This window comes from Protopterus annectens, chromosome 11.part0, assembly GCF_019279795.1.
Source record: "Protopterus annectens isolate FY-2018-M chromosome 11.part0, PAN1.0, whole genome shotgun sequence".
Lineage (NCBI taxonomy): Eukaryota > Metazoa > Chordata > Ceratodontiformes > Protopteridae > Protopterus > Protopterus annectens.
In genome coordinates, this window is record NC_056745.1 from 1049613605 (window position 1) to 1049634531 (window position 20927).

Consider the following 20927-nt stretch of genomic DNA (forward strand, 5'->3'; position numbering starts at 1 on the left):
GCGGAGGTATCTTCTGCAAGATTCACTTATTGGGATATGCAGGTATGCCTCTTTTAAGTCTAGAGTTACTAACCAAGCATTCTTGCCTAGCATAGGCAGTAGCTGCTGTAAAGTCAGCATTTTGAATTTTGGAATGTCCAGGAATGTATTCAAAATCGATAAGTCCAGTATCGGACGCCATGAATTGTCTTTTCTCGGTACCAGGAAAAGTCTTGAATAAAATCCTTGTCCTTTTTCCTTTTCTAGTGCAGGCTGAATAGGCCCCCATATCCATGAGGGACATGACTTGTTTCTGGGCTTCTGCTCACTGGTTTTGTGGGAGATCTGGCCATCCATTTGGAATTGGCAAAGTATGGAAATGAAATCTGTACCCCTGGGATACTATGTTTAATACCAAATTGTCCTGGGTAATTAACTGCCAATTTTGAGCATGAAGTGCTAGTTTTCCCCCCAAAGGGGCTGCCAAAAGATAAGTGCTTGGAGGTGGTAGAGGAAAGTCAATGAAACTGCTTACTGTATGGTTGTGCTTTACCACCTCCAGATTTGGAGGTGGAGGCACCCTATTACTTTGACCTGTAGGATCCTTGTGATTGATATCTGGATCCTTTTGAACACCTGAGTTTGCCCTGAGTGGCTCTGTTGGACACAGGAAAGGACCAATTTTTAGTAGGCCAGTGCCTACTGAACCTGGGTGGCTGCACTGGCAAAAAATATTTTACAGTTTGCATAGATTTAGCTTTGTCTTCCATTTTCTTTAAAACCTCTTCTGCCTTATTAACAAACAGACTGTCATGCTGTAAAGGGGCATCCAACAATTTAGCTTTAACATGATCAGGCAGATTTTGCTCCTTGAGCCAGGCATGCCTTCTTATCACAGACCCAGTACCGGTGGCCCTACAAGAGGCCTCCAAAGAATCAAAACCACATTGCAAAGTATGCTTTCCAACCTGTTCTGCTTCATGCAATAAATGCCGTAACTCTATTTTCCACACAATCAGAAATCAACATAATTTTCTGTTTCAGTAAGCCCATAACATGCTGTTGATATTTAAGCATATGAAACTGGCAGTTTAAAGCCCTGATTGCCAAGGTTGCAGATGTATACACCTTCTTACCTCATCTATCCAGTGCCCTGGAATCTCTATCAGAAGGGGTAGGATTCTTGGCTGTAGAAGCCTTAACACCCTTGGGATCCTGAGAAAAACTCAGGATCAGTGGCAGGATTTTTGAAAATAATTTTGTGGCAGTCAGGAACCCTGTAATATCTGTCTGGCTTACTAGGAGCCGGAGGCAAGGAATCAGGAGCCATGCTTGAGTCAGAGAACACATCATCCACAATGTCTAATACAGGAGGTATTGTCAAAGGCCTATGCTGAGGTAGAAGGAGGAAATCCCTTAGCCTCTTTTTTGATTCAGAAAAGTCCTGACTCTCCCAATGAAAATGTTCCCTTAAAGTATGCAAAGTCTCTCCAAAAGCGTAATCCTCAGGAGGATATGCAGATGGGATGGATTCCTCTGCATCAGAATCCTCATAGGGTGGAATAGAAAATTCCTGATCAGAAGAAATGGAAACCTGATCTGAAGATTCATAATCAGTGCCTTGCCTAGGCCTCTTAGCAAGGGGGGTTGGGAACCCCTGATCAAGGTAATTAAGTCCTCAGCCATTTTGATCATTTGTTTTTTAGGCATAGGGGCCTGAGCACATGGCTCATGCGTCGGTTTTTTAGACATAGAAGTTGTTTTTGACCTTGTTTTTGTTGATGGCGTCGGTTTAATATTAAAATGTTGAGGTCTGAAAACACCCTCAGAAGCCTGCTCAGCGGCTCTAGACCTATCCAAGGGAGAGACATCTGTGGGTTCAATACTTAACGAATCTCGCAGCATACTGGACTCCGAATAGGTCTCACTAGAGGCCTGCGACTCAAAAGTAGTGGATGTCAGGGGCTGCGAAAGTGCCTGAGTACCGGCGACTGGCTTAGGAGAAGCTTTGTCGTCAGTTTTGGACCTCGACTGTCTGTCTCTGTCTTTTTCCTTGTGTTTTTTGTGAACTCTGGTAGTCAGATTGCTAACCGACGACATTTCAGGGTAGTTAAACCTTGAAGCAAAAATATACCGACGCTTAATAGTGCATTGGTTAAATTTAGCACAGAACCGATGGCAAGGCACGTTGTGGTCAGGGCCAAGGCAAGGAATACAGTACAAATGAAAATTCTTATGAGGTATTTGCTTCCCACAAGTAATGCAATTATTAACTTTTACTGACATCGGTAAGGAGCAAGAAAAAGTTTCCCCAACAAGGTACTTAGCTTTAGTTTGAAGACTTCGGTTCGGAAACTCGAAATTGAAAATTTCAGGAGTTGGCCGACCGGCACTTGTGGACTGCTTCTGCTTCTGGCACTGCGCGGCAGGACCGACCAATTAAAATGGTGTCAGCTGCATGTTTTATACCCCTGATGACCTGACATCATGGAAGAGGAGACCGCAACCGACGCAGGACCCAAGACTTTATTCAGGCCGACTGAGGGCAACCTGCCAGCAGATTACTCAAATGTAATGACTGCAACAATGAAACACGAAGAACATATCTATAAAAAGAGCTAGGCATCTGGCAAATACCACTGGAGCTGTAAAAAGACCAAAGCGAAAAATAAAAAAATAGAAAATTAAATTATAAGGCATAATCCAGTATGGATCTCCGGGAGCCTTCCTTACTGGGAACCAGAAAAAGCCTCGAGTAAAATTCTTTTTGAGTAGAAAAAAATCAGGTGTTGATTGGGGGGGCTCTAGAGGAAAACTTGAATGATTTGTTGAGTGAAGTCAGGTAAGCTTGCATCCTTTTTTGATGATGTTGAAAGGCCAGTGATATGAAGTTTTAAATCTCCACACAGGAAGGAGGGAGAGGGAGAGTGGATAGGCCAATACAGAAGGTAAGGGGAGGTGAAGAGATAGACCAAGGTACAAGGGAATATGAGGAGAAGTGAGAGAGAGGGGGCAAATAATCACACACTGACAGACTTGCCTGGAAAGCAACCTTTACAACCCTTAAAGTCTGATTTGGTTTTCTCCTGAAACTTCTTTTTAGTAATGTTTTGCGTTATTCTGTACCAGATCTAACAGTGGTATATCTCTGTTTTGCATTATTCTTACCAGATCTAACAGTGGTATATCTCTGTTTTGCGTTATTCTTTTTAGTAATGTTTTACTCTTCTGCTGAGGTTTTTGGTCCTTTTGAGAAAAAAAAAACATTTGAAAGGATTGCTAAGCTTAAACTCCAGGAAAGAAGAAAAAAAACTCTAAGAAATCTGGCATAACCCTACCTCTTTCCTGCAGGCTTTAAACATTTCAGCTGTTGCAGGTCCAAGAAGATTCTCACAACCAAGAAGGGCATCCAACAGTTTACACTTGAAGTATTTGGCAAAGACTCTAACCTCAACCAAAAGTAGCTTCTAAGAAGTTAGTAGTTGCAGCTATAGAAAATGCATCAGCAGACTCATGACTACGCTTAATAGTGTGTCTGGCTACTTTGGTAGTAGAGTTGAGCAGTAACAGAACTGATTTATTGCCCAATTCAGGACTTTTCTGAAACTAACTTCTTAATACAAATCAGAACAGACAAGAGATACCCAATCATGTGGGTTTGGTAGTTAATGGTACTGAAAGAAAGTGCAGAGAAATATACACCTTCTTTCCATACCTGTCCATGGCCCTAATGTCTTTATCATTAGGTAGGGCAATATTAGAAAGATAGTAGGCTTACTTGATTCTGTACAAATTAATGAAGGATTGGTGTACAAACACTTGTGTATGTCAGGGACCTTATAAAATGTATCAGTTTTTGTTTTTTTTTTGGGGGGGGGGGGCTGCAGGAGGCTATTTTGAGTTCAAACCAGCTGTGGTAAAAGTGTCCAGTAAGGGTATCTGCCTCTTGCAGCCACATTTACCTTTCTTGGCAGGCAATGAAAACAACCTTTCAGTCAAAAAAGCTAAAATAAATAGAAAGTATCCCCATGGGGATACTTATCTGCCTCCACACAGTGGAAACTGGACTAGGCTCCATGACTGACAGCACAAAGCAAAAACATAGTCTCACTGGTTGGAATGGCGCCAAGAGAGCTCTGAGGACTTTCACACCTTTACATCCCTTATGTAACCTTTAGCTCTCACAGTTGGGACATACATCAGACGTAAGGCAAGAGAAAAATGAGCAAGCTTTGGTATGCTGGCCAGAACCATGGTGTCCTTGGCAAGATATGCCCTTACCATAAGCAAAACTGCAACAGTGATCAATGAAGGACATTGTGAAACATTCAGATCAATGTCCCTCAAATCAGCTGGAAAGGTGTACAGCTGCTACCCTAAGTATACAACAAAATTTAGAAGATAAGAGAATATTTGCACAGAGGTGACTTCACAGATATTCTGACATCAGTGGCTTGCTGCTTGAGGGTTTGACGACCTCCAAAGACTAAAGTTGTTGTTAAAGATATTAAGAACATCTGAATTGAAAAACTACTACACTGACAGTGGAAATGAAATATAACAAGGAGTTCATGAAAGAACCCTTCTGGCACTGCTAATGACAGCAGGCAAAACCATTACAATTAGAAAATGGAAATCACAGGACTCCCTCGTGAAAGGACCTTAGTGATTTATAACAGAAAGTACATCACCACAAGGCTGCTTTTTAGAAAAAGGCCAGAGAATGACTAGCTTTACTAATATAGTCCTGTTGGTTAGTTTACTTGAAGTCTATAGAACAGTAATTCTGGGACTCCCTTCCTTCCTCCCTAAAGCAGAAAGCAGTTAACAAAATGGTGTTTAGGCTTTCTAAATTATTACCTTTAGCATACACTTTTATTGCATGACACTGCTATAACAAATTCTGAGACATTAAATATGGTCAGTTCCTGTGTATTCACCCTTGTATTGCAGAATATTAATTGGGGGATTGTTTCTTTTTTTCCATTTTTAAACATGTAATTTTATTTTACACGCTTGTGTTAAATGCACAGCTTTTATATTCAGGGTTTTTATATCATAGTTAATAACCATTAATAATAAATCACTCAATCAAAATTAATAATGAATGGTTGGTTATCTCATTGAATCTAGTACTCCATAAAGGAATATAATTTTCTGAAAAAAGGCCAAGTAAAACAAAATGAAAGTTAAGAAAATCTGAAAAAGGTGAAGTACCTGAGATCTTCTATCTCTTTTATGTAGTTCTGAATCATTTTGCTAATTTCTTCATTGCCTTCCCCTGTAAATAAAGAAAGTTACACTATTTAGACACTATTTAAAAACAGTGCTCTGAAGTACGTATGGTATTGCAGAATAAGAAACATTAAAGAAACCCAATCTACTGCTTGAGTACACATAACATTTATGAATATGGTGGACCTCATGCAACATAACTTGCTGTTGAGGAGTTCAAAGTTTTTGTCCTGTATTCCTTGGGGAGGTCATGGTAGTGCAGCAGTTAGCACTGCCATCTCACAGCAAGAGGTTCTCCGGTTTGATTCTTGGCTGGGGTGCCTTCTGTGCAGAGTCTGCATGTCCTCCCTCTGGTCGCGTGGGTTTCCTCTGGTAGTCTGGTTTCCCCACACACTCCAAAGATATGCAGCAAGTGGACTGGACACACTAAATTAGCCCTAGGAGTGAGTGTGTGTGTGAATGAGTGGTACGGATGAACTACCATGGCAGGGCTAGCCACCCAGCGGTGTCAATCTTGGCTCAAGATGATTGTCAGTGTTCAAGTGACACCCCGACCCCATGTGCAAAAATGGGAAAATGGGTTGAGGATGGATGGATTCCTTAATAAACAGGTGCACATTTACTTTATGTTAACTTATTCACTTACATCCTCCCTAGACAAAAACAGGCTGTAATGCAAAATGACAAAAGCTACTTAGAAAAGAGATCTGCTTTGCTCAAAAATATGCAGGAAATGATTTTCATATTAAGCAGTCAGCACCAAGTGGAGCTGCAGAAACTTCCTCCTGATACCCTACCATATATATTTTTTTACACATGTCCTTGAAAAATGTTCTAAGCATAGTGGCCAGTAATGAACTATACCCTGCCTTTGCCCTACTTTGTGTGTGAAAACACTTAACGTATCTCATAATGTAACCATACTTCTCAAACTATGAGGCTCTGCCATCACTAAACATCACAGCACTCAGTTTCATTGCATGGCACTTCTACCACATCTCACTGAGACATTCTGACCATGTTACACACACTGTCTCATACACAAGAGGTGCTGAGAAGAGCGTTCTTGGCCAACATGAAAGACTGACGCAATACTAATTTCATACATGCTAGTCATACCCTGGGCTTAGGTGGGGTCTATTCCTGTCATGGTATTAGAAACTCAAAAGACTTGGGAGAAATTAAACAGTATTAGGTCTGCTTGCTTAAGGCAGTAAACTATTGCTGTAGTGGGATTAATGGAAGTGCAAGACAGACAATCACATTCGGCATCATCAGGATCTTATCCCAGTACAGCCTAGCACAGCTACAGTTTCACCAGTGGCTGTGCAATATAAATTGTCCACCTTCCACACCAACTGTAACACCTAAAAAAATATACTATAGTGGGAGAAGAAAATGGTTCTTAGCTTTACAAATGCAATTAAAAACAGCTAGCTTGTTACTATGGTGTAAGATACAAAGCCAACATGACAGCACAACCAGTACTGCATCATCCTTCAATGCAACTGAGAGCCTCTTGCCTTATTAGGTCAGAGTGTTAAGAAACAATTTGGGCGGGGGGGGGGGGGGCTTCTAACATTGGAAATATAACCAAAGCTAAATTTACCAAGTAATATCTGACCAAATGCGTAACAAATTGCCAATGCTTAACCATCTACAATGCCCCACTATAGTGGCGTAGCTAGAGATTGTGATGCCTGGGGCTGTCTGAGTTTGCCACCCCTCCCCTCTCATGAAATCATGGTCAAATGGGCCTTCCCCCATACACAGCCCTCCCCCTTGCAGCCATTCCAGTGTCTCATTACTTGGCTTTCTCCCCATGTACCATAAACACTGTAATGTGCATACTGCTTTACGCTTTACTTCTACAATGATTATTTGGATTTTATTGTAAATTTTAAAGCACAAACACTGATAGGCATCTGCTAAACAAAGCAATACAGTCTCATGATGAAAACGGACTTAGCATTAAAACTTCTCTGTCCTTGAAACTCACATTCACTGAAACAGCACTGAAATCCACATTCAAGGAAAATGCATCTGACCAGTGGTGGATAAAGTTTACCTTTGGGCTGTTTTCAAATCATAGACCCCTTGCACACATACTTAGGACCACACAAACATACATGTGTTCTTTATTCACCTTCCTGATGGCATTAAATTATATTCCTTGCATAATACAGCACACTTGTTAGAGTGTGTTTTAAATTTGTTTTCAACATTTTTCCAGTAAGCAATGAAACAAAGTGTATGAACCAATAATGACAAAACTACTCAATTCAGAAATTTTACATCATAAAAGTCTACTCAAACTTCTGTCATTACAATCCACCAATATCAATAAATATGCACAATCTCTGCAGAAGTAAAAGTCATCTAAATAATTCCACATTAAAGAGATCTGCAACTAACAAAGAGGTTGCTGCTAGCAAACAACTTTATATTTCATTGTTTCATCTACAAATAAAGTGCCTGTTGCCTTTGAAGAATCAACTGCCCATGTTACATTCAAAAAATAAGTTAGTAATATTGCAATAGGAATGGATAGCAAACTGATAACAGGTTCATAGTTACTAGGTATGTCTTCCAAAGGAGGGCGTTCTCAGATCTGCAGCATCCACCTCCTATTTAAACAATAACTCAGTACAGTATCAGCAATCCATCTACATACTGAAGGAGTAGAATCCACAGCCTTCTGCATCAAAAGTATACTACCTGCTGTGCTACTAACAATGCAAACAGACTTGGCATAAGCAGCACTAAAATTCTCTTTCCCTGAAGCTCTCAGCTCCTTACAAAATCCATTTGACACTTAACTACACCTCTCAAACTTTACAGCACAAGAAATCTGGAAAAAGCCAACATTTATTTGGGGGGGGACAAAAGGCCCAAAACCAGGGACACATTTTAAACATTGCTCATGTAATACATGCGTTTCCTGAAAGATAGGAAGATTGAAACTTAAATGGCTATTTACTGAATTCACTTCACGCTGATTTGTCAGAAAACCACAAATTTTAAGAGGAACAGACCAAAAGTAAGAGCCAAACATTCCAGACACTCTGTGAAAATCTGGACAGGACTCAGCTCCTTGAATCACAAGTGGCATGGGTAGGGAATTCAGGCTCTTCTTTCTAGTATCTAAGGTACAGGGTTTGAGCCTGAGTAACACTAACCACCAGATATACCTAAACTGGTGCATTTTGCACACACCCACTTGGAACGGTGAACCAGCAAAGCACACATACTTGGACGAACGGCAAGACACACACACCCTCCCCTTACTTGGAATGAAACGGTGCAGCAAAACCCACACTACCCTTACTTGGAATGGTGAAGCAAAATTCCCTGAACACTCATAACTTGGAACAGTGAAGCAGCAACAAAACACACACTCCCTTTACTTGGAATGGAATAGTGAAGCAAAATTCCATGAACACTTGTTAGCAGCAAGTCTGTGAACAGCTGAACACTCAGCAGCAAAACTTAAAATTGAGCTGGTGGACAGGAAGACCAAAATGTCGGTGCGGCAATGCACACACAGACGTGATGCGACCGGACCAGAAGAACAGGACGTTAATTAAACTAACAATCCCAAAAGTGCCACTTGAGTCAGACTGCCCCTCTTCACCCCCCCCCTCCAGCTACGCCACTGCTCCACTCCATGTACACACGTTTAGTGACAGCAGGCTAGAGTTATCAGACCACAGCAGTTGCTCTATGCCTCAAAGAGCAACAGCTATGGCAAAAGAAGCCCAAGATATTATAATGACAGCAAAAACTATACATGCTCTGTAACTGGCTACGTAACATACGGAGCGCAATGGATGTCTACAGTAAGGCTTAAAGCTGCTGGTTTCAGATTTACAGGCATATGACACACCTCACTATGGATAATCTGATGCTACCCAGGTATTCTGAGTGAGTACTAACTTTAAAATTAGGAATACAAGAGGGGGTTGGACTGGGGGTGCGGATTTGGGTAATCAAGGGAGGGTAATCCACACAGTTGACTGCTCCCTAGTAGTGAAACACTCCTGTGGTCTCCCTGACATTTTTCTTACATTGGTCCTTTTCCTTTCGTTAGCCTACCCTTTCCTTGTCTGAAAATAGTAAGGACCAGGTTAAAAGAGGGATAGTTCCCGTTAAACTATGACATGTGAGAGTGAAAGATCTACTTCATACTATGCATAGGCTTGCCCCTTTCTTCCATTTTCCTAAACATTTCACTAGTGGGATTTCCAAAGAGCAGAGTTTTGCCCAGTGGTGCACTCTGGAACTGTGGTTTGACATTCTTTGGCAGAGACTGTAGACTCAGCCAATCATGTATTATTATTACTATTATTATTAGTGATCCCACAGCTGTCAACCTGGATGATGACTGTAAACTATCATAATCACTCTTAACAGAGTGTTTTGTCACCTTATTAGCAGTCTAGCTGAGCTCTAACAATTCTTCCCTCGGGACTCCTGGCTAGTCCTTGACTTGAACCAGGAGAACAATTTGGTATTTAGTAACATGTCCCTGACAATTTAAGTACCTAAAGACTGGAGTGGCAGCTGTGTACAACTTCTTCCCAAAATGGTCAAACACTGTTCTCCTTGTCATTTTGGAGAATATTAAAGGCAAGAACAACACTGGATTCCATCCCTAGATCTGCAAACACCACTACCAGAGGTCCACCACAGAGTCATTATTACAGGAAGTTATGAGACTCATGGACCCTATAGAACCTGACATATTTCTTACAGGCAGGAGGGCTGAGTGCCTGCTGCCTTACAAACAGCCATAAAATCATCCTTCAGAGACCCCAAACAGGAGGAACAGCAACAGCTTTAGAATCAGCCAGATCCAATAAATCAAAGAACCTTTTTTGGGCATCTGATACTTTTTTGACTTCCCATATGAAGTACTCTTTCTTTTTAAAATGTATTCAAATGAGATTTCTTCTATAGGTGAAACAGAGAAAATACTGCCTTCTGTGCCAGTACCACATCTTAAGTGAAATGGAATTTGGGATGAATAATCATAGAGTCGTCCTATACTTTCTCAGGCGAGGGCTCTTCCTTTTTACCACATGGGACTTCATAACAAGATGGATCACAACTTGAAAGCAAGTTCTGTAAAGCCTGCAGAAAACATCTAGGCAAAGGTGATCCACTGTCTGAAAACAGCCTGGGTTAAACTGGGAGGGAGGGACCCACCACATGTCTGAGCACTAGACATCTGCAGAGAAGCTGGGGCAGGTAATCTGTCTCTTACCTTCTGAGTCCTGCAAGTCGAAATGTTCATCTCGGAAGTCCAAACCTGTGAAAGGCATTCTTGGCCCTCTACCTTATAACCAGATACATTGTCCCTTACCAAGCTAGTGTGTTCCCATCCTCCGCTTCTGAAATTATGAATCAGGATTCAGCCATCGAGATCAGTTCTGAAAGCCAGATCATGGTCTTAGGGTCTCCCGGACATATCTGTTTCCTTTGGCATGATGGCCTCCAAAGGGGCTTCAGAAGACCCAGGAATTCTAACAGCAATGAAAGTTCCACACAGGAACCTCCATCCTTAAGCTACAATGGAACATATGCTTGGGTTGCCAAGCATATCTCATTCTGCCTATTCCTTTAATCTTTACTATGGGGAGGTCAAAGGCTGAGAATGAACTTGAGAATGTCATTGAAGACTAAGTTTAGGCATGAAACTTCTTCGAATCCAAGTATTTTTGTAGGAAATGATGCCTACCTCAAGGCCTTTAGGGGTAAATCCTTAACAGAGCCTATTTATGGTCAGGGACTAAGAAAAATACACAAGTATGACACTCTTTGGGCTTTAGCTACCACAAAAACATCTACTTTTTCTTATGCCCTGAAAGGCTCAAATGAATAACTGAAAATCTGACTAAATGAGTAAAAAGCTGACCAAATATAGACTACCACAAAAATAGCACTAGGAAAATTCCCCACCAGGCTGCTTACCTGTTCTGAGCTTTAAAGCAACATAAATCAAATCAGACTACAGATGCAACAGGGTTAATACATATGGTGTGAAGTGCAGCAAGAAAGATATGAAATTGCACTGGTGGATGTCATTCTTATACTATGAAGATCCTGGCATTATCTGAAGGATGGATGTCCTGCACACCTAGAAGGAGAAGGGTAATGAGCTGTCAGTCAGGCTGGACATAGGGCCTTCTGTGGCTGAAATCCCAGTGGTCAAGATTACTGAAATACTGATTAAAAATGCATTTGAAATACCTTCTACAAAACTTCTACAGTCTGCTGAAATCTGAGGTTAAAACAAACTAAGTAAACTGATCTCTACTGAAGACAATTTAATAGGCTGCTTTTTTGTGAACTGGCAACATAAAACCCCCTCCATTAAAAACACTATAAGAGACTGGGGTGGGGGTGTGCAGGGAATAGAAACCTAGTTCCCTAGTTTTTTCTCCCTCTGACCCTCTAACAGACCATTTTAAACTTGTAGTACTTCCAATGTGATTATTTTTTGTAAAAACATTTGCTGTATTTATCTATGTTTGCAGAGAAACAGTCACATCTTGCTAGACTGAAACTGGCATGTCAAAATAAAAAAAAAATCCCTTTTTTTAACTTGTAACATTACTTGAATCAGAAGTTGAGGCCTACCATTCCACTGCAACTAGCCTGCAAGACAATAGTCTCTGTTAGGGGCTTATGTAGTTTAAACTCCACGATTTCAGTGCTTGAAGACAACACTTCATTAAGAAAGAAAAATCTGCAACTACAGCATCCATCACTAGACATAGGTGGACTGCTAGCCTGGAAAATTGTTCATGAAGATATAGCATACAAGTGCTAGGAGTCGCAGAAAACATGTATGCTGCATGGCAGCTGCGGCCACTATTTGAAGAATTAATTCATATGATACACACATTTCTAGCTACTTAAATATGAATGTTGACAGAATCCATAGACTGGGACAGAGGCAACCAGGACCAAACAACAGACTGAGACATGTCTTAGCCATGCAATTGACTAGAGCCAGGGACTGGATGATTAATAACAACAACAAAATAAATAAATACAAAAACAAGGCTCTCCCCTTGTGGAAGCATTTATTCAAGATGGTGGAAGACCATTTGAAAGAACTGAATGCCATAAGATAGCAAATGCTTTGTTATATATAAAAGGAGCTTTTCTGTTTTGATTTCTTATCCCTGCCCTCCTCCTGCCAGAGGAAACTGGTAGGTGCGGATCATACTGTCAAATCTGAAGAGGTGTGGTTATTCCTATACACTGGAGACATAGCCGTTTATCTTGACCTTGATGCATCATGGAAGTTTATACAGTCTCTCCACAGTTTCAGTAGCTCAACAAGCACATCACTCACCTTTAGTGCCAGAAGATCAGAAGTATGTCGGTTCTGTTCCCACATCAGCTAGTCAGATTCATTTAAAAAATGACACTGCAGTGCAGCCTAAGTGGGGTGCTGTACTCCAAAGTGTGCTGTCCTTCGGCTGAGACATTTAACTGAGGCCTCAATTTACATGAGCAAGCGGCAACTCAGGTGGAGGTAAAATATCCCACAGTATTTACTGAAAGAGTGAGGCAAGTTCTCCTGATGTCTTAGCCAAATTTCCTCTAGTCACTATAAATATCTCCTCAGGTCTCCCCTGAAAGGAGGCCACTGGCCTGGAAGGACTAACACAGTCAACAATGTGTAAATAAGTAAAACAAACAAATACGGGGCTTCAGAGGAAAACCTCTTAACTCTAAGCATAACCCCATAGTTATAGCATTTCAGTCAACTGTGGGGTGGGGGTGGGGGGTCTCCTCAAAGTAGGAAAACATACACAAAGGACTGGTCTGCCTAAATAGCCAAGTATTTTCATTCTAACTGTGAAGGAGCTAACATTTCTAGTGGGAAATAAGTTGAGAGAAATTGAAAAATACATGGAAGAACGGTGTCTAATGGTGATATTTGCAGATGATTGCCAGCAACTCATTTAACACATCGACAGCCCTACTAAGCCAATTATACAGCTTTTTTTAGCAGTTCAGTGCAGCACTGTGTCTAAAATGCAATACAGAAAAAATAGCTGTGTCAAGACTGGAGGGGGGGGGGCAGAGATAGGAGTGGTTTAGCAGCAGAAATTCAGGAAGTACTATATCCCAACCCTTTAGTTCTCTTATTGGGTATTTTGGGAAGGATAATGTCAATAAGAATTTATTACCCTTGTGGGAATTACATCCATGTTTTCTAACATTACATCTAAACTCCCTTCTACTTTGGGCAGGATTAAAGCCATTAAAGGAAATATTCTCTCCCCATATTCCTTACACATCCATTTATTTTAGGATTAAAAAACTGTTTCTCAATTTTGTCTCTGGCAGCAAAAGACAACAGACATCAAAAGAAAAAGTATTCTGCCCATGTTTATGATGGGCTCAGTTCTATGATATCATCCAGGATATACAATAGCTTTTAATTTGATGTAAGTCATTTCAGTTGCAGGTAATGTTGTGCAGTCTGAGAATACAAACTAAGCAACATCTGAAAATGTTGAGTTCATACTAGAGGTTTGGATGTTTAAATGCTAAACAGATTTAACATGTAGGGGAGATCTGCTGTGGGCTTAAGATCAAGTAATGAAATATGGTTGCAACTTCAAGTTACACAGTTGTACCTAAAAGTATCAGGGATACATGGATTTGCTCTTAAATCCATGTATAGGAGTATTTGTTTCCCACCCAGTTTATCCATAGGATGAATTCTTCTGTAGAACTCAGCTTAGTATACAGTGCTCCCCCTGAAAAAAAACTTCTATGAACAGTATGTGGTACATCTATGAACAGCTTAAAACATAGAATGATAACACTAATACAAAAAGCAGGAAACTGGTGGATCCCTGGACAAAATGGAGATCTGTAATGAAGTGTACAGGGGTTTTAGGGGAAAGAAAGATGCATGAAACTGACTTAAAGAGCTGAATAATCAAAAAGAAGGTGGTGTTATCTACTGCTCATTGGGAAGTCATATACGATAGATGTTCCAAGTTGAGGAGATTGTCTAAGCTGTGGGAAAAAGAAATTAAACATATTAACGTTGACATTTTACTCCTTTAAGGCTCAACAATGAAGGTAGAAAAGTAAACAAAGTGCTAGAAACATTGGCAATAAAACTGTGGGATTCCTGCATAAGTTTTGGTTTTGTTATAGGGCCCAAAGACATTGAAAGGTTAGATGAAGTATGTTTTATGATATTTTCATTATTAGGATACCCTAACCATAGGAGTTTTGTCTTTTTGGTGTAGGCAAAGTAAAACAGGCCCTTAGTACAAACAAGAATGAGATTTTCTTGATTCTGGGTCTAGCAGCCAAGAACTTGATAGAAAGTAAAAGACACCTATTATCATACGACTCTCTAGTCTCCAGTATACCTGCCTAACGACGTTGGAAGGAAGAATTTTCTTTTCTTTTAAATAGCCAAGATCACTACAGGATCATAGGATATTACTAGGCTAACGGTTCTGGGACTCTTACAAGGCTAGCCAAGAATTTATCCCCAGAAAAGAAACCACGATCAGCACCTGTCTCCCCTGTCAATGAGGGAGACAGGTGGAACCCTTGGGACAAAGTTGTGGTTGCCCATCCACTCATCACAGTTGCAGAAGAGGGTCAACGATGCACTTTGCTTGATGTGTATGGGGAGTCTATTCCAGAGATGGGCCAGCCTCTGGCAGACAAACCTGTCTCTCCATCAGGTTTTGTTAATGTCACATATTAGATTTAAGCCTTTTGCTCGGGTACTATGCGAGGAGTTAGACTTACAGACATGGAGCATCTCTAGTAGAGCAGGGTCTGAGATTGCCTTGTAGTCAAGACACAGGTCACCTCTGAGCAACCTGTACGATACAGAGTAGAGTGATAGTGATTTGAGCCTGTCCATATAGGACAGGTGTTGGAGGCCATGGTTTCTCTTTGTGAGGTATTTCTGCGGCCTTTCCAGTTGGTGCAGGTGTTTGGAGAGTATCCAAATGGGGCATTGTACTCAAATACTGGCCTAATGAGGGAGGAGTATAGAGAGGTAATAACCTCCTTTTTTTCTGGATGCAATCTCTTTACTTATGAGATGAACTAAGTAAAAGGCTTTTTTCACCACTGCCACTACATGATGGTCAAATGAGAGACTGTCAACTTGTGTACCCAGGTCTCTCACCATAGGTTGTGTGCTTAGGGGGCTGCCGCTAACTCAGCTTACTTAACTTCTTGACATTCATAAGCTATTTCTTTATTTTGGCTTACTCCAAGATGTTAGGAATGAGCATGTCAGCTACTAAAGAGATGATATTTAGTATGTTAAAGTACTTGCAGCGTATCATCCCTCAGTAATACATTTTGTGTTTCACAAACTATAAATATACATAGATATTTCGATATTTTTTTCTTTTGCATGGTTACATTTTGTTATTATACTTAATGCAGCTATTTCATACATCTGATTGTTTTATGAGAACTGAAATTCAATAATATTACTCTGTTAAAATCAGTAACAGACCATATTACAGTGGAAACATATACTATTTTTTGCAGATGAGGTTTCATAAAATCAGACTGTAGAGTTATTAAAATAAAACTAAAAAATGGCAAAATCCAAGTAATGCAGTTAAGAAAGAAGTCAGCACAACAAACTGTGCAGTGAAACCAAAGGAAAGTCTGAATCTCAGTGCTATTAAACAAACTGGCCCCAGGGCTGAATGAAGGTGATTTGGTTTCCAAGTGCAACAGCTAAGGTTTCTACAGCAGGAACCCAACAAAATTTACAGATAACAGTTCAGTCTGCAGTGAGCAATAGCAAACAGTATCTGGGCATTACACGAAAGTTATGTATTCGCCATAACCATACATCTGTGTTGTCTGTTTTAGTCCTTCCTCAACTGATGGATCTTGGATCCAATTTCACCCTCTTCTAAAGACTTGGCTCTGTAGCTCAAGCTCCTCCCTTTACCCATAATCCTCTTTCTAGCAAGAATTACCTCATATCAAGTTTGCCCTCCCTTCAGCCTACACATGGTCTATAGCAACTATAAAGGTGCAAACATACGGTGAAAAGTTTTAACATTTCAGTAAAAACTGCATTAACGAAGGATAACAGAAAAAGGCTGGAGCTCATCAACAGTCAGGCAAAATATAATACTCCTATGGATAACCTAGGAGACCAGTAAATAAAAAACTAAGTAGGAAGAGGGTTGCAGAAGTCCAGGATGTGATCAAAAGAAAGGAGTACAGGAAAAAATTTGAGATAAAAAAGACTGAGCAGGCAAAGGAATACTGGTTGGCTAACAAAAGAAGCTAAGAAAGGAGTTGCAATAGCAATGAATAAGGCATCAGAGGTACTCTAGCAGCTTCTGGAAAGTGACTCACAGTAGGTAGTACAAAGGAACTACATCAGGTTGCAAGGCAAAGACAGAAAGATAAAGAAGACGGACACCCTTCATAAGGGATGCCAGCAACAACCTACTCATCAGCCCACAGCACATCAAAGGCAGATGAAAGGAGCATTTCCAGCAGCTTCTGAATGAAGAAGATCCCACAGAAGCTGTACTACCTCTGAAAAAGCCTATGATGAGAGAAGAGGAGCCCACCCTAGAAAAGGTAAAAACAGCACTAAGGAAAATGAAGTCAGGGAAAGTAGCAGGCTCACTTGAGGTGACAGCAGATACGACAAAGATGGTGGGTGAGATAGTGGAGAGAAGAAATGGTTCCTGAGGGTACTCATAGTAGTGTGGAAAGAAAGGCATATCCCAGAGATCTGCAGAATAAGCATACTCATGCCACTGTACAAGAACAAAGGGGACATCCACAACCATGGGCAGTACAGAGACTTCAGACTCCTATCACATTGCATGAAAGTTTGGACAGGGTGATTGATAAATGGATATGCAGAGTAGTAGAATGTAAGATGGGAGATGAGCAGTTTGGATTCAGATCAGGATGCAGTAGAACTGACCTGATATTTGCAGCGAGACAGACAGTTGAGAAGAAGCTTAAGATGAGGAAAGAGTCCAACTGGTCATTCCTAGACTTGGAGAAAGCATATAAGGTCCCAAGAAAGCTGATCTTGGCAGTACTGCGGTGGTTCAAAGTCCCAGAAACATTGGTAGAATTAGTGCAGGCTATGTACAAGGAGCTAATGACTCAAGTACGAACAGTGTTCGGCCTCACAGACAGGTTCCCAGTGGGAGTGGGTGTACACCAGGGTTCAGAGCTGAGCCCACTGCTGTTCATAATGGTGATGGACTACATTAGCAAACAGGTTGGAGGGGACAGATCAACAAAGCTGCTGTATGTAGATGATGTGGCATTACAGGCAGGCTCTGAACAAGAACTTCAGCAAAGGATAGGGAAATGGAATGTAAAACTGAAAGCACATGGGATGAAACTAAGCACAGGTAAGACAGCGGTAATGGCAGCAAATTGGGGAAATCAGAAAAAGTTGAGAATTGAGATAGAAGGGGAGACGGTGGAACAGGTAAATAGCTTCAAGTATCTGGGAGGGGTGGTTGAGAAGGGAAGCCTGAATGAAGAGGTCAAAGCTAGAATCAAAGGGGCTGCAGCCAACTGGCATAGAGTCTCAAGTGTAGTCTATGACAGAAGAATGCCAAAGAAGCTGAAAAGTAAGGTGCACAAGACAGTGGTGTGACCAGTACTAGTGTATGGTACAGAAACCCAGGCAGTAAAGGCAGAACAGATCAAGAAGTTAGAAGTGATGGAAATGAAGTGCCTGAGAAGGGTAGTAGGCTGCACACTGTGGGACAGATGAAGAAATGAGGACAAAAGAGCAGAAGCCAAAGTAGTTCCAATTGTAAAAAAAGATCAAAAAGATCAGATTACTGTGGTTCGGACATGTGCAGAAAAACAGAAGGCAATTTGGTGAAGATGATTTGGGACAGACAGGAAGGAGTAAATGAGGACATCCAGGAAAGAGGTGGATTGATTGTGTGAAAGAAGATCTGCGGCCATAAGGCATGAGTGTTGAAAAAGGCAGGAGTGTGGCACTGAATTGAGAGAGATGGCAACAGTTAACATCATACCCTGACACCGTGTAGAAAATGGGGGAAAAAGGGGGGCTGATGATAATGGTTGAGGAAGGATGAAAAACACAGATGCATAGTTATGGTGAGTACATAACTTTTGTATGTGATGTCTTTTTCATCCATTGCGCAACCAATGTGGCAGAATCCTCAGAAACCCTAAGGTGGTCCTCAAGGAAGAATATTTTGGAGTATAGTGGAGCCAAATGCTGCTCTTCTTTTAGAAAAAATGTCCAATTTGTGGTGAGTATAAGAGTGTTAAACCAAGTGGCAGCACTGCAAATGTCATCCACGAAGCTCTAGACCAAAAGGTAGATTCCAGAGATCTAGTGGAATAAGCATTAGAAAGCTTCAGAAGTGCTAATCCATTTTTCTTATAGACAAAGGAAAGGCAATTATTTAGCCATTTGGCTAAGGTCACCTTTGAGACAGATTTACTCAGTCTGACTTTGGAAAAGGAAAACAGCTGGTCTGATTTTCTGAAATCCTTCATTTTATGGATACAGAATAGAAGTTGCCTAGGCACAACTCAAAGATGCAGCATGTACTAGTCATTTGTTGAAAAAAATTTGGAAAGAAAACAGGAAAGTGAATGGATTAATTCATAACTGTTTCTGAAGCCACCTTAGGTACAAACGAAGGAATAGTGCAGAGACACCCTGTCCTTGTGAAAAATTAGACATGGTTCAAGTGGGGGTTGAGTCAGGGCTTGAAGTATATTTAAATGCCAGGGTGGAGTAGGGTCCTTAATGGGTGGGTGGGTGGGGGTGGTGGAGTAAAAAGGTACCTTTAAGAAAAGCCTTACATAATCTACATGAGGCCAAAGAGGAATGGTTATGTCCTACATGAAAATTCAAGATAGCTGCAAGTTGAATCTTTATGGAACGGTAACTAGGACTACTGTTAAATAAAGAAGCAAGAAAATCTAGAATAGCTGGAGTGGGCTCTGAAAAGGGGTCTAATTGTCTCTGGTTAGCCCAAATAGAACATTTTTCCATTTACTCTCATACAGCTTTCTAGAAGAATCCTTCTGAGAGGACATGAGGATGTGTTTGACTGGAGAAGATCAACCACCTTTCTGTCCCAAAAGCTCAAGTATTTCAAAGGAGGAGACATCCACAAGGGGTGTTCCGGAGGACTCTTCCCCATCATCTAAGTCAGTATTTTCTGTGAGGAATTCTTGTGGGTACTCTTATCATCTTGCACATATGCTTCCTATGTGTCTCTCTGGTGGGAAGTTCCAGAGAGGACTCAGAAGTATGAGTTTAGTCTTGAATGAGGACTGTCTCAAGGCTTGTACAGACCAGCTGCCCTGATGTGACAGGATGTAGAGGCTCAGAGACTACAAGAGATAATTGTGGAAGGGGTAGACCCAAGGGAGGCAAGTATGTCCAATCCACAGTGGTGGAGAAAGCTGTCTCTACTACCTCAAAGGCAGAAGACATAGCAGAAGCAAAGGCAGTCTTGGTAGGAGCTGAAGACAACTGCCTAGGATAGCTCAGAGCATTACCTTAACTCTACCTTGAGGCAGACATCAGAGCTGAGCTGTCCAGCACTGAGGCTCCAAGAGGAAGCAATCGCTTCAAGGGCATCATGGTTGAACCCAATCCCCCAATTCAGCACCAAGTCTTCCACTCTTGAGATCCCTCTGGCTCCAACAAAGTCAGAGCCAAAGAAATCAGATGTGTCAACGGAGTCGAGGAATGCCAAGCCTTTAGATCTCATGCAGACAGACTAAGGACTCTTGGGTCCTATGGCTCTGAAACAAAGTCATATCAGAGTAGGAATCAACAATTGCATAGGGGCTGATGGGATACGGGAATGGTAAAACTCACAACTGAATCTGGACCCAGAGAAACGTCCTCATCCTGTCTACATCTGGTTCGGTTAAGCTCCTAGATGACCCGAGAGATGGCTAGGAAGAGGGTGGCCAGGAAGTCTTTCTCAGGGTCTTCTGTAGGAATGATGACTGGATCTTAGGAGGAATCAGTTCTGGGGTGAAAGTGGAGCAGTAGTGAGCTCAAGATTTTGACTTCAATCATGACAGATCCGAAGAAGCAGTTGGATCCGAAGGTTTGGAAATTTTTGTGTATGGAGCTGAACACAAAACAGAGAAGGTAGAACAATCAGGGTATCGTTTCCCAGCCTCTTAGTCAATGAATCCCCCCTTAGTCTTCTCAGAAGGTTTCTTGGAAGGAGGGGGAGTTCCAGCAGAAGATGTAGAAGAGATAGAGGGTAACAAATCCTTGAGGACTAACTTGTTGCAGGGCTCAACCAAAGTCTGGTTGTTCAATCCCGCACATATCTCAAATTCAACATCCCGATGGACAGAACCCAAACAACATACCCACTACTGGTGGGCACTGAAATTAGGATCTTGCGCCCACAGGAGGTGCATTTTTTAAAATTGTTTGGCTTATCTGACATGGTGTGGAGAGAACTTAAAAAAAACTTAAGAAGAACAAGAAAGAAAAACAGAACAACTAACCAACAGTGGTAATAATTATAACAAATATCTTACTTACTTATGCCCATCACCCTTGACAGGGTATGGGCCACCAACTACAGCTCTCCACCGAATCTTGACCTGGGCCAACTGTTCTATTTGGTTCCATGTGTAGCCTCTAAGCTTAGCATCTGCCT

At 41.3% G+C, this 20927-nt stretch overlaps 1 protein-coding gene across 1 annotated transcript in view; it reads right to left on the reverse strand.

Moving 5' to 3' along the window:
• LOC122815018 (kinesin-like protein KIF21A) overlaps positions 1 to 20927 on the reverse strand; it is a 1294913-nt gene that overhangs the window by 1129119 nt on the left and 144867 nt on the right. Inside the window, exon 5 of the mRNA XM_044087270.1 lies at positions 5197 to 5260. Within this exon, the coding sequence (XP_043943205.1) occupies positions 5197 to 5260 (64 nt within the window). The remainder of the gene's footprint in view (positions 1 to 5196; positions 5261 to 20927) is intronic.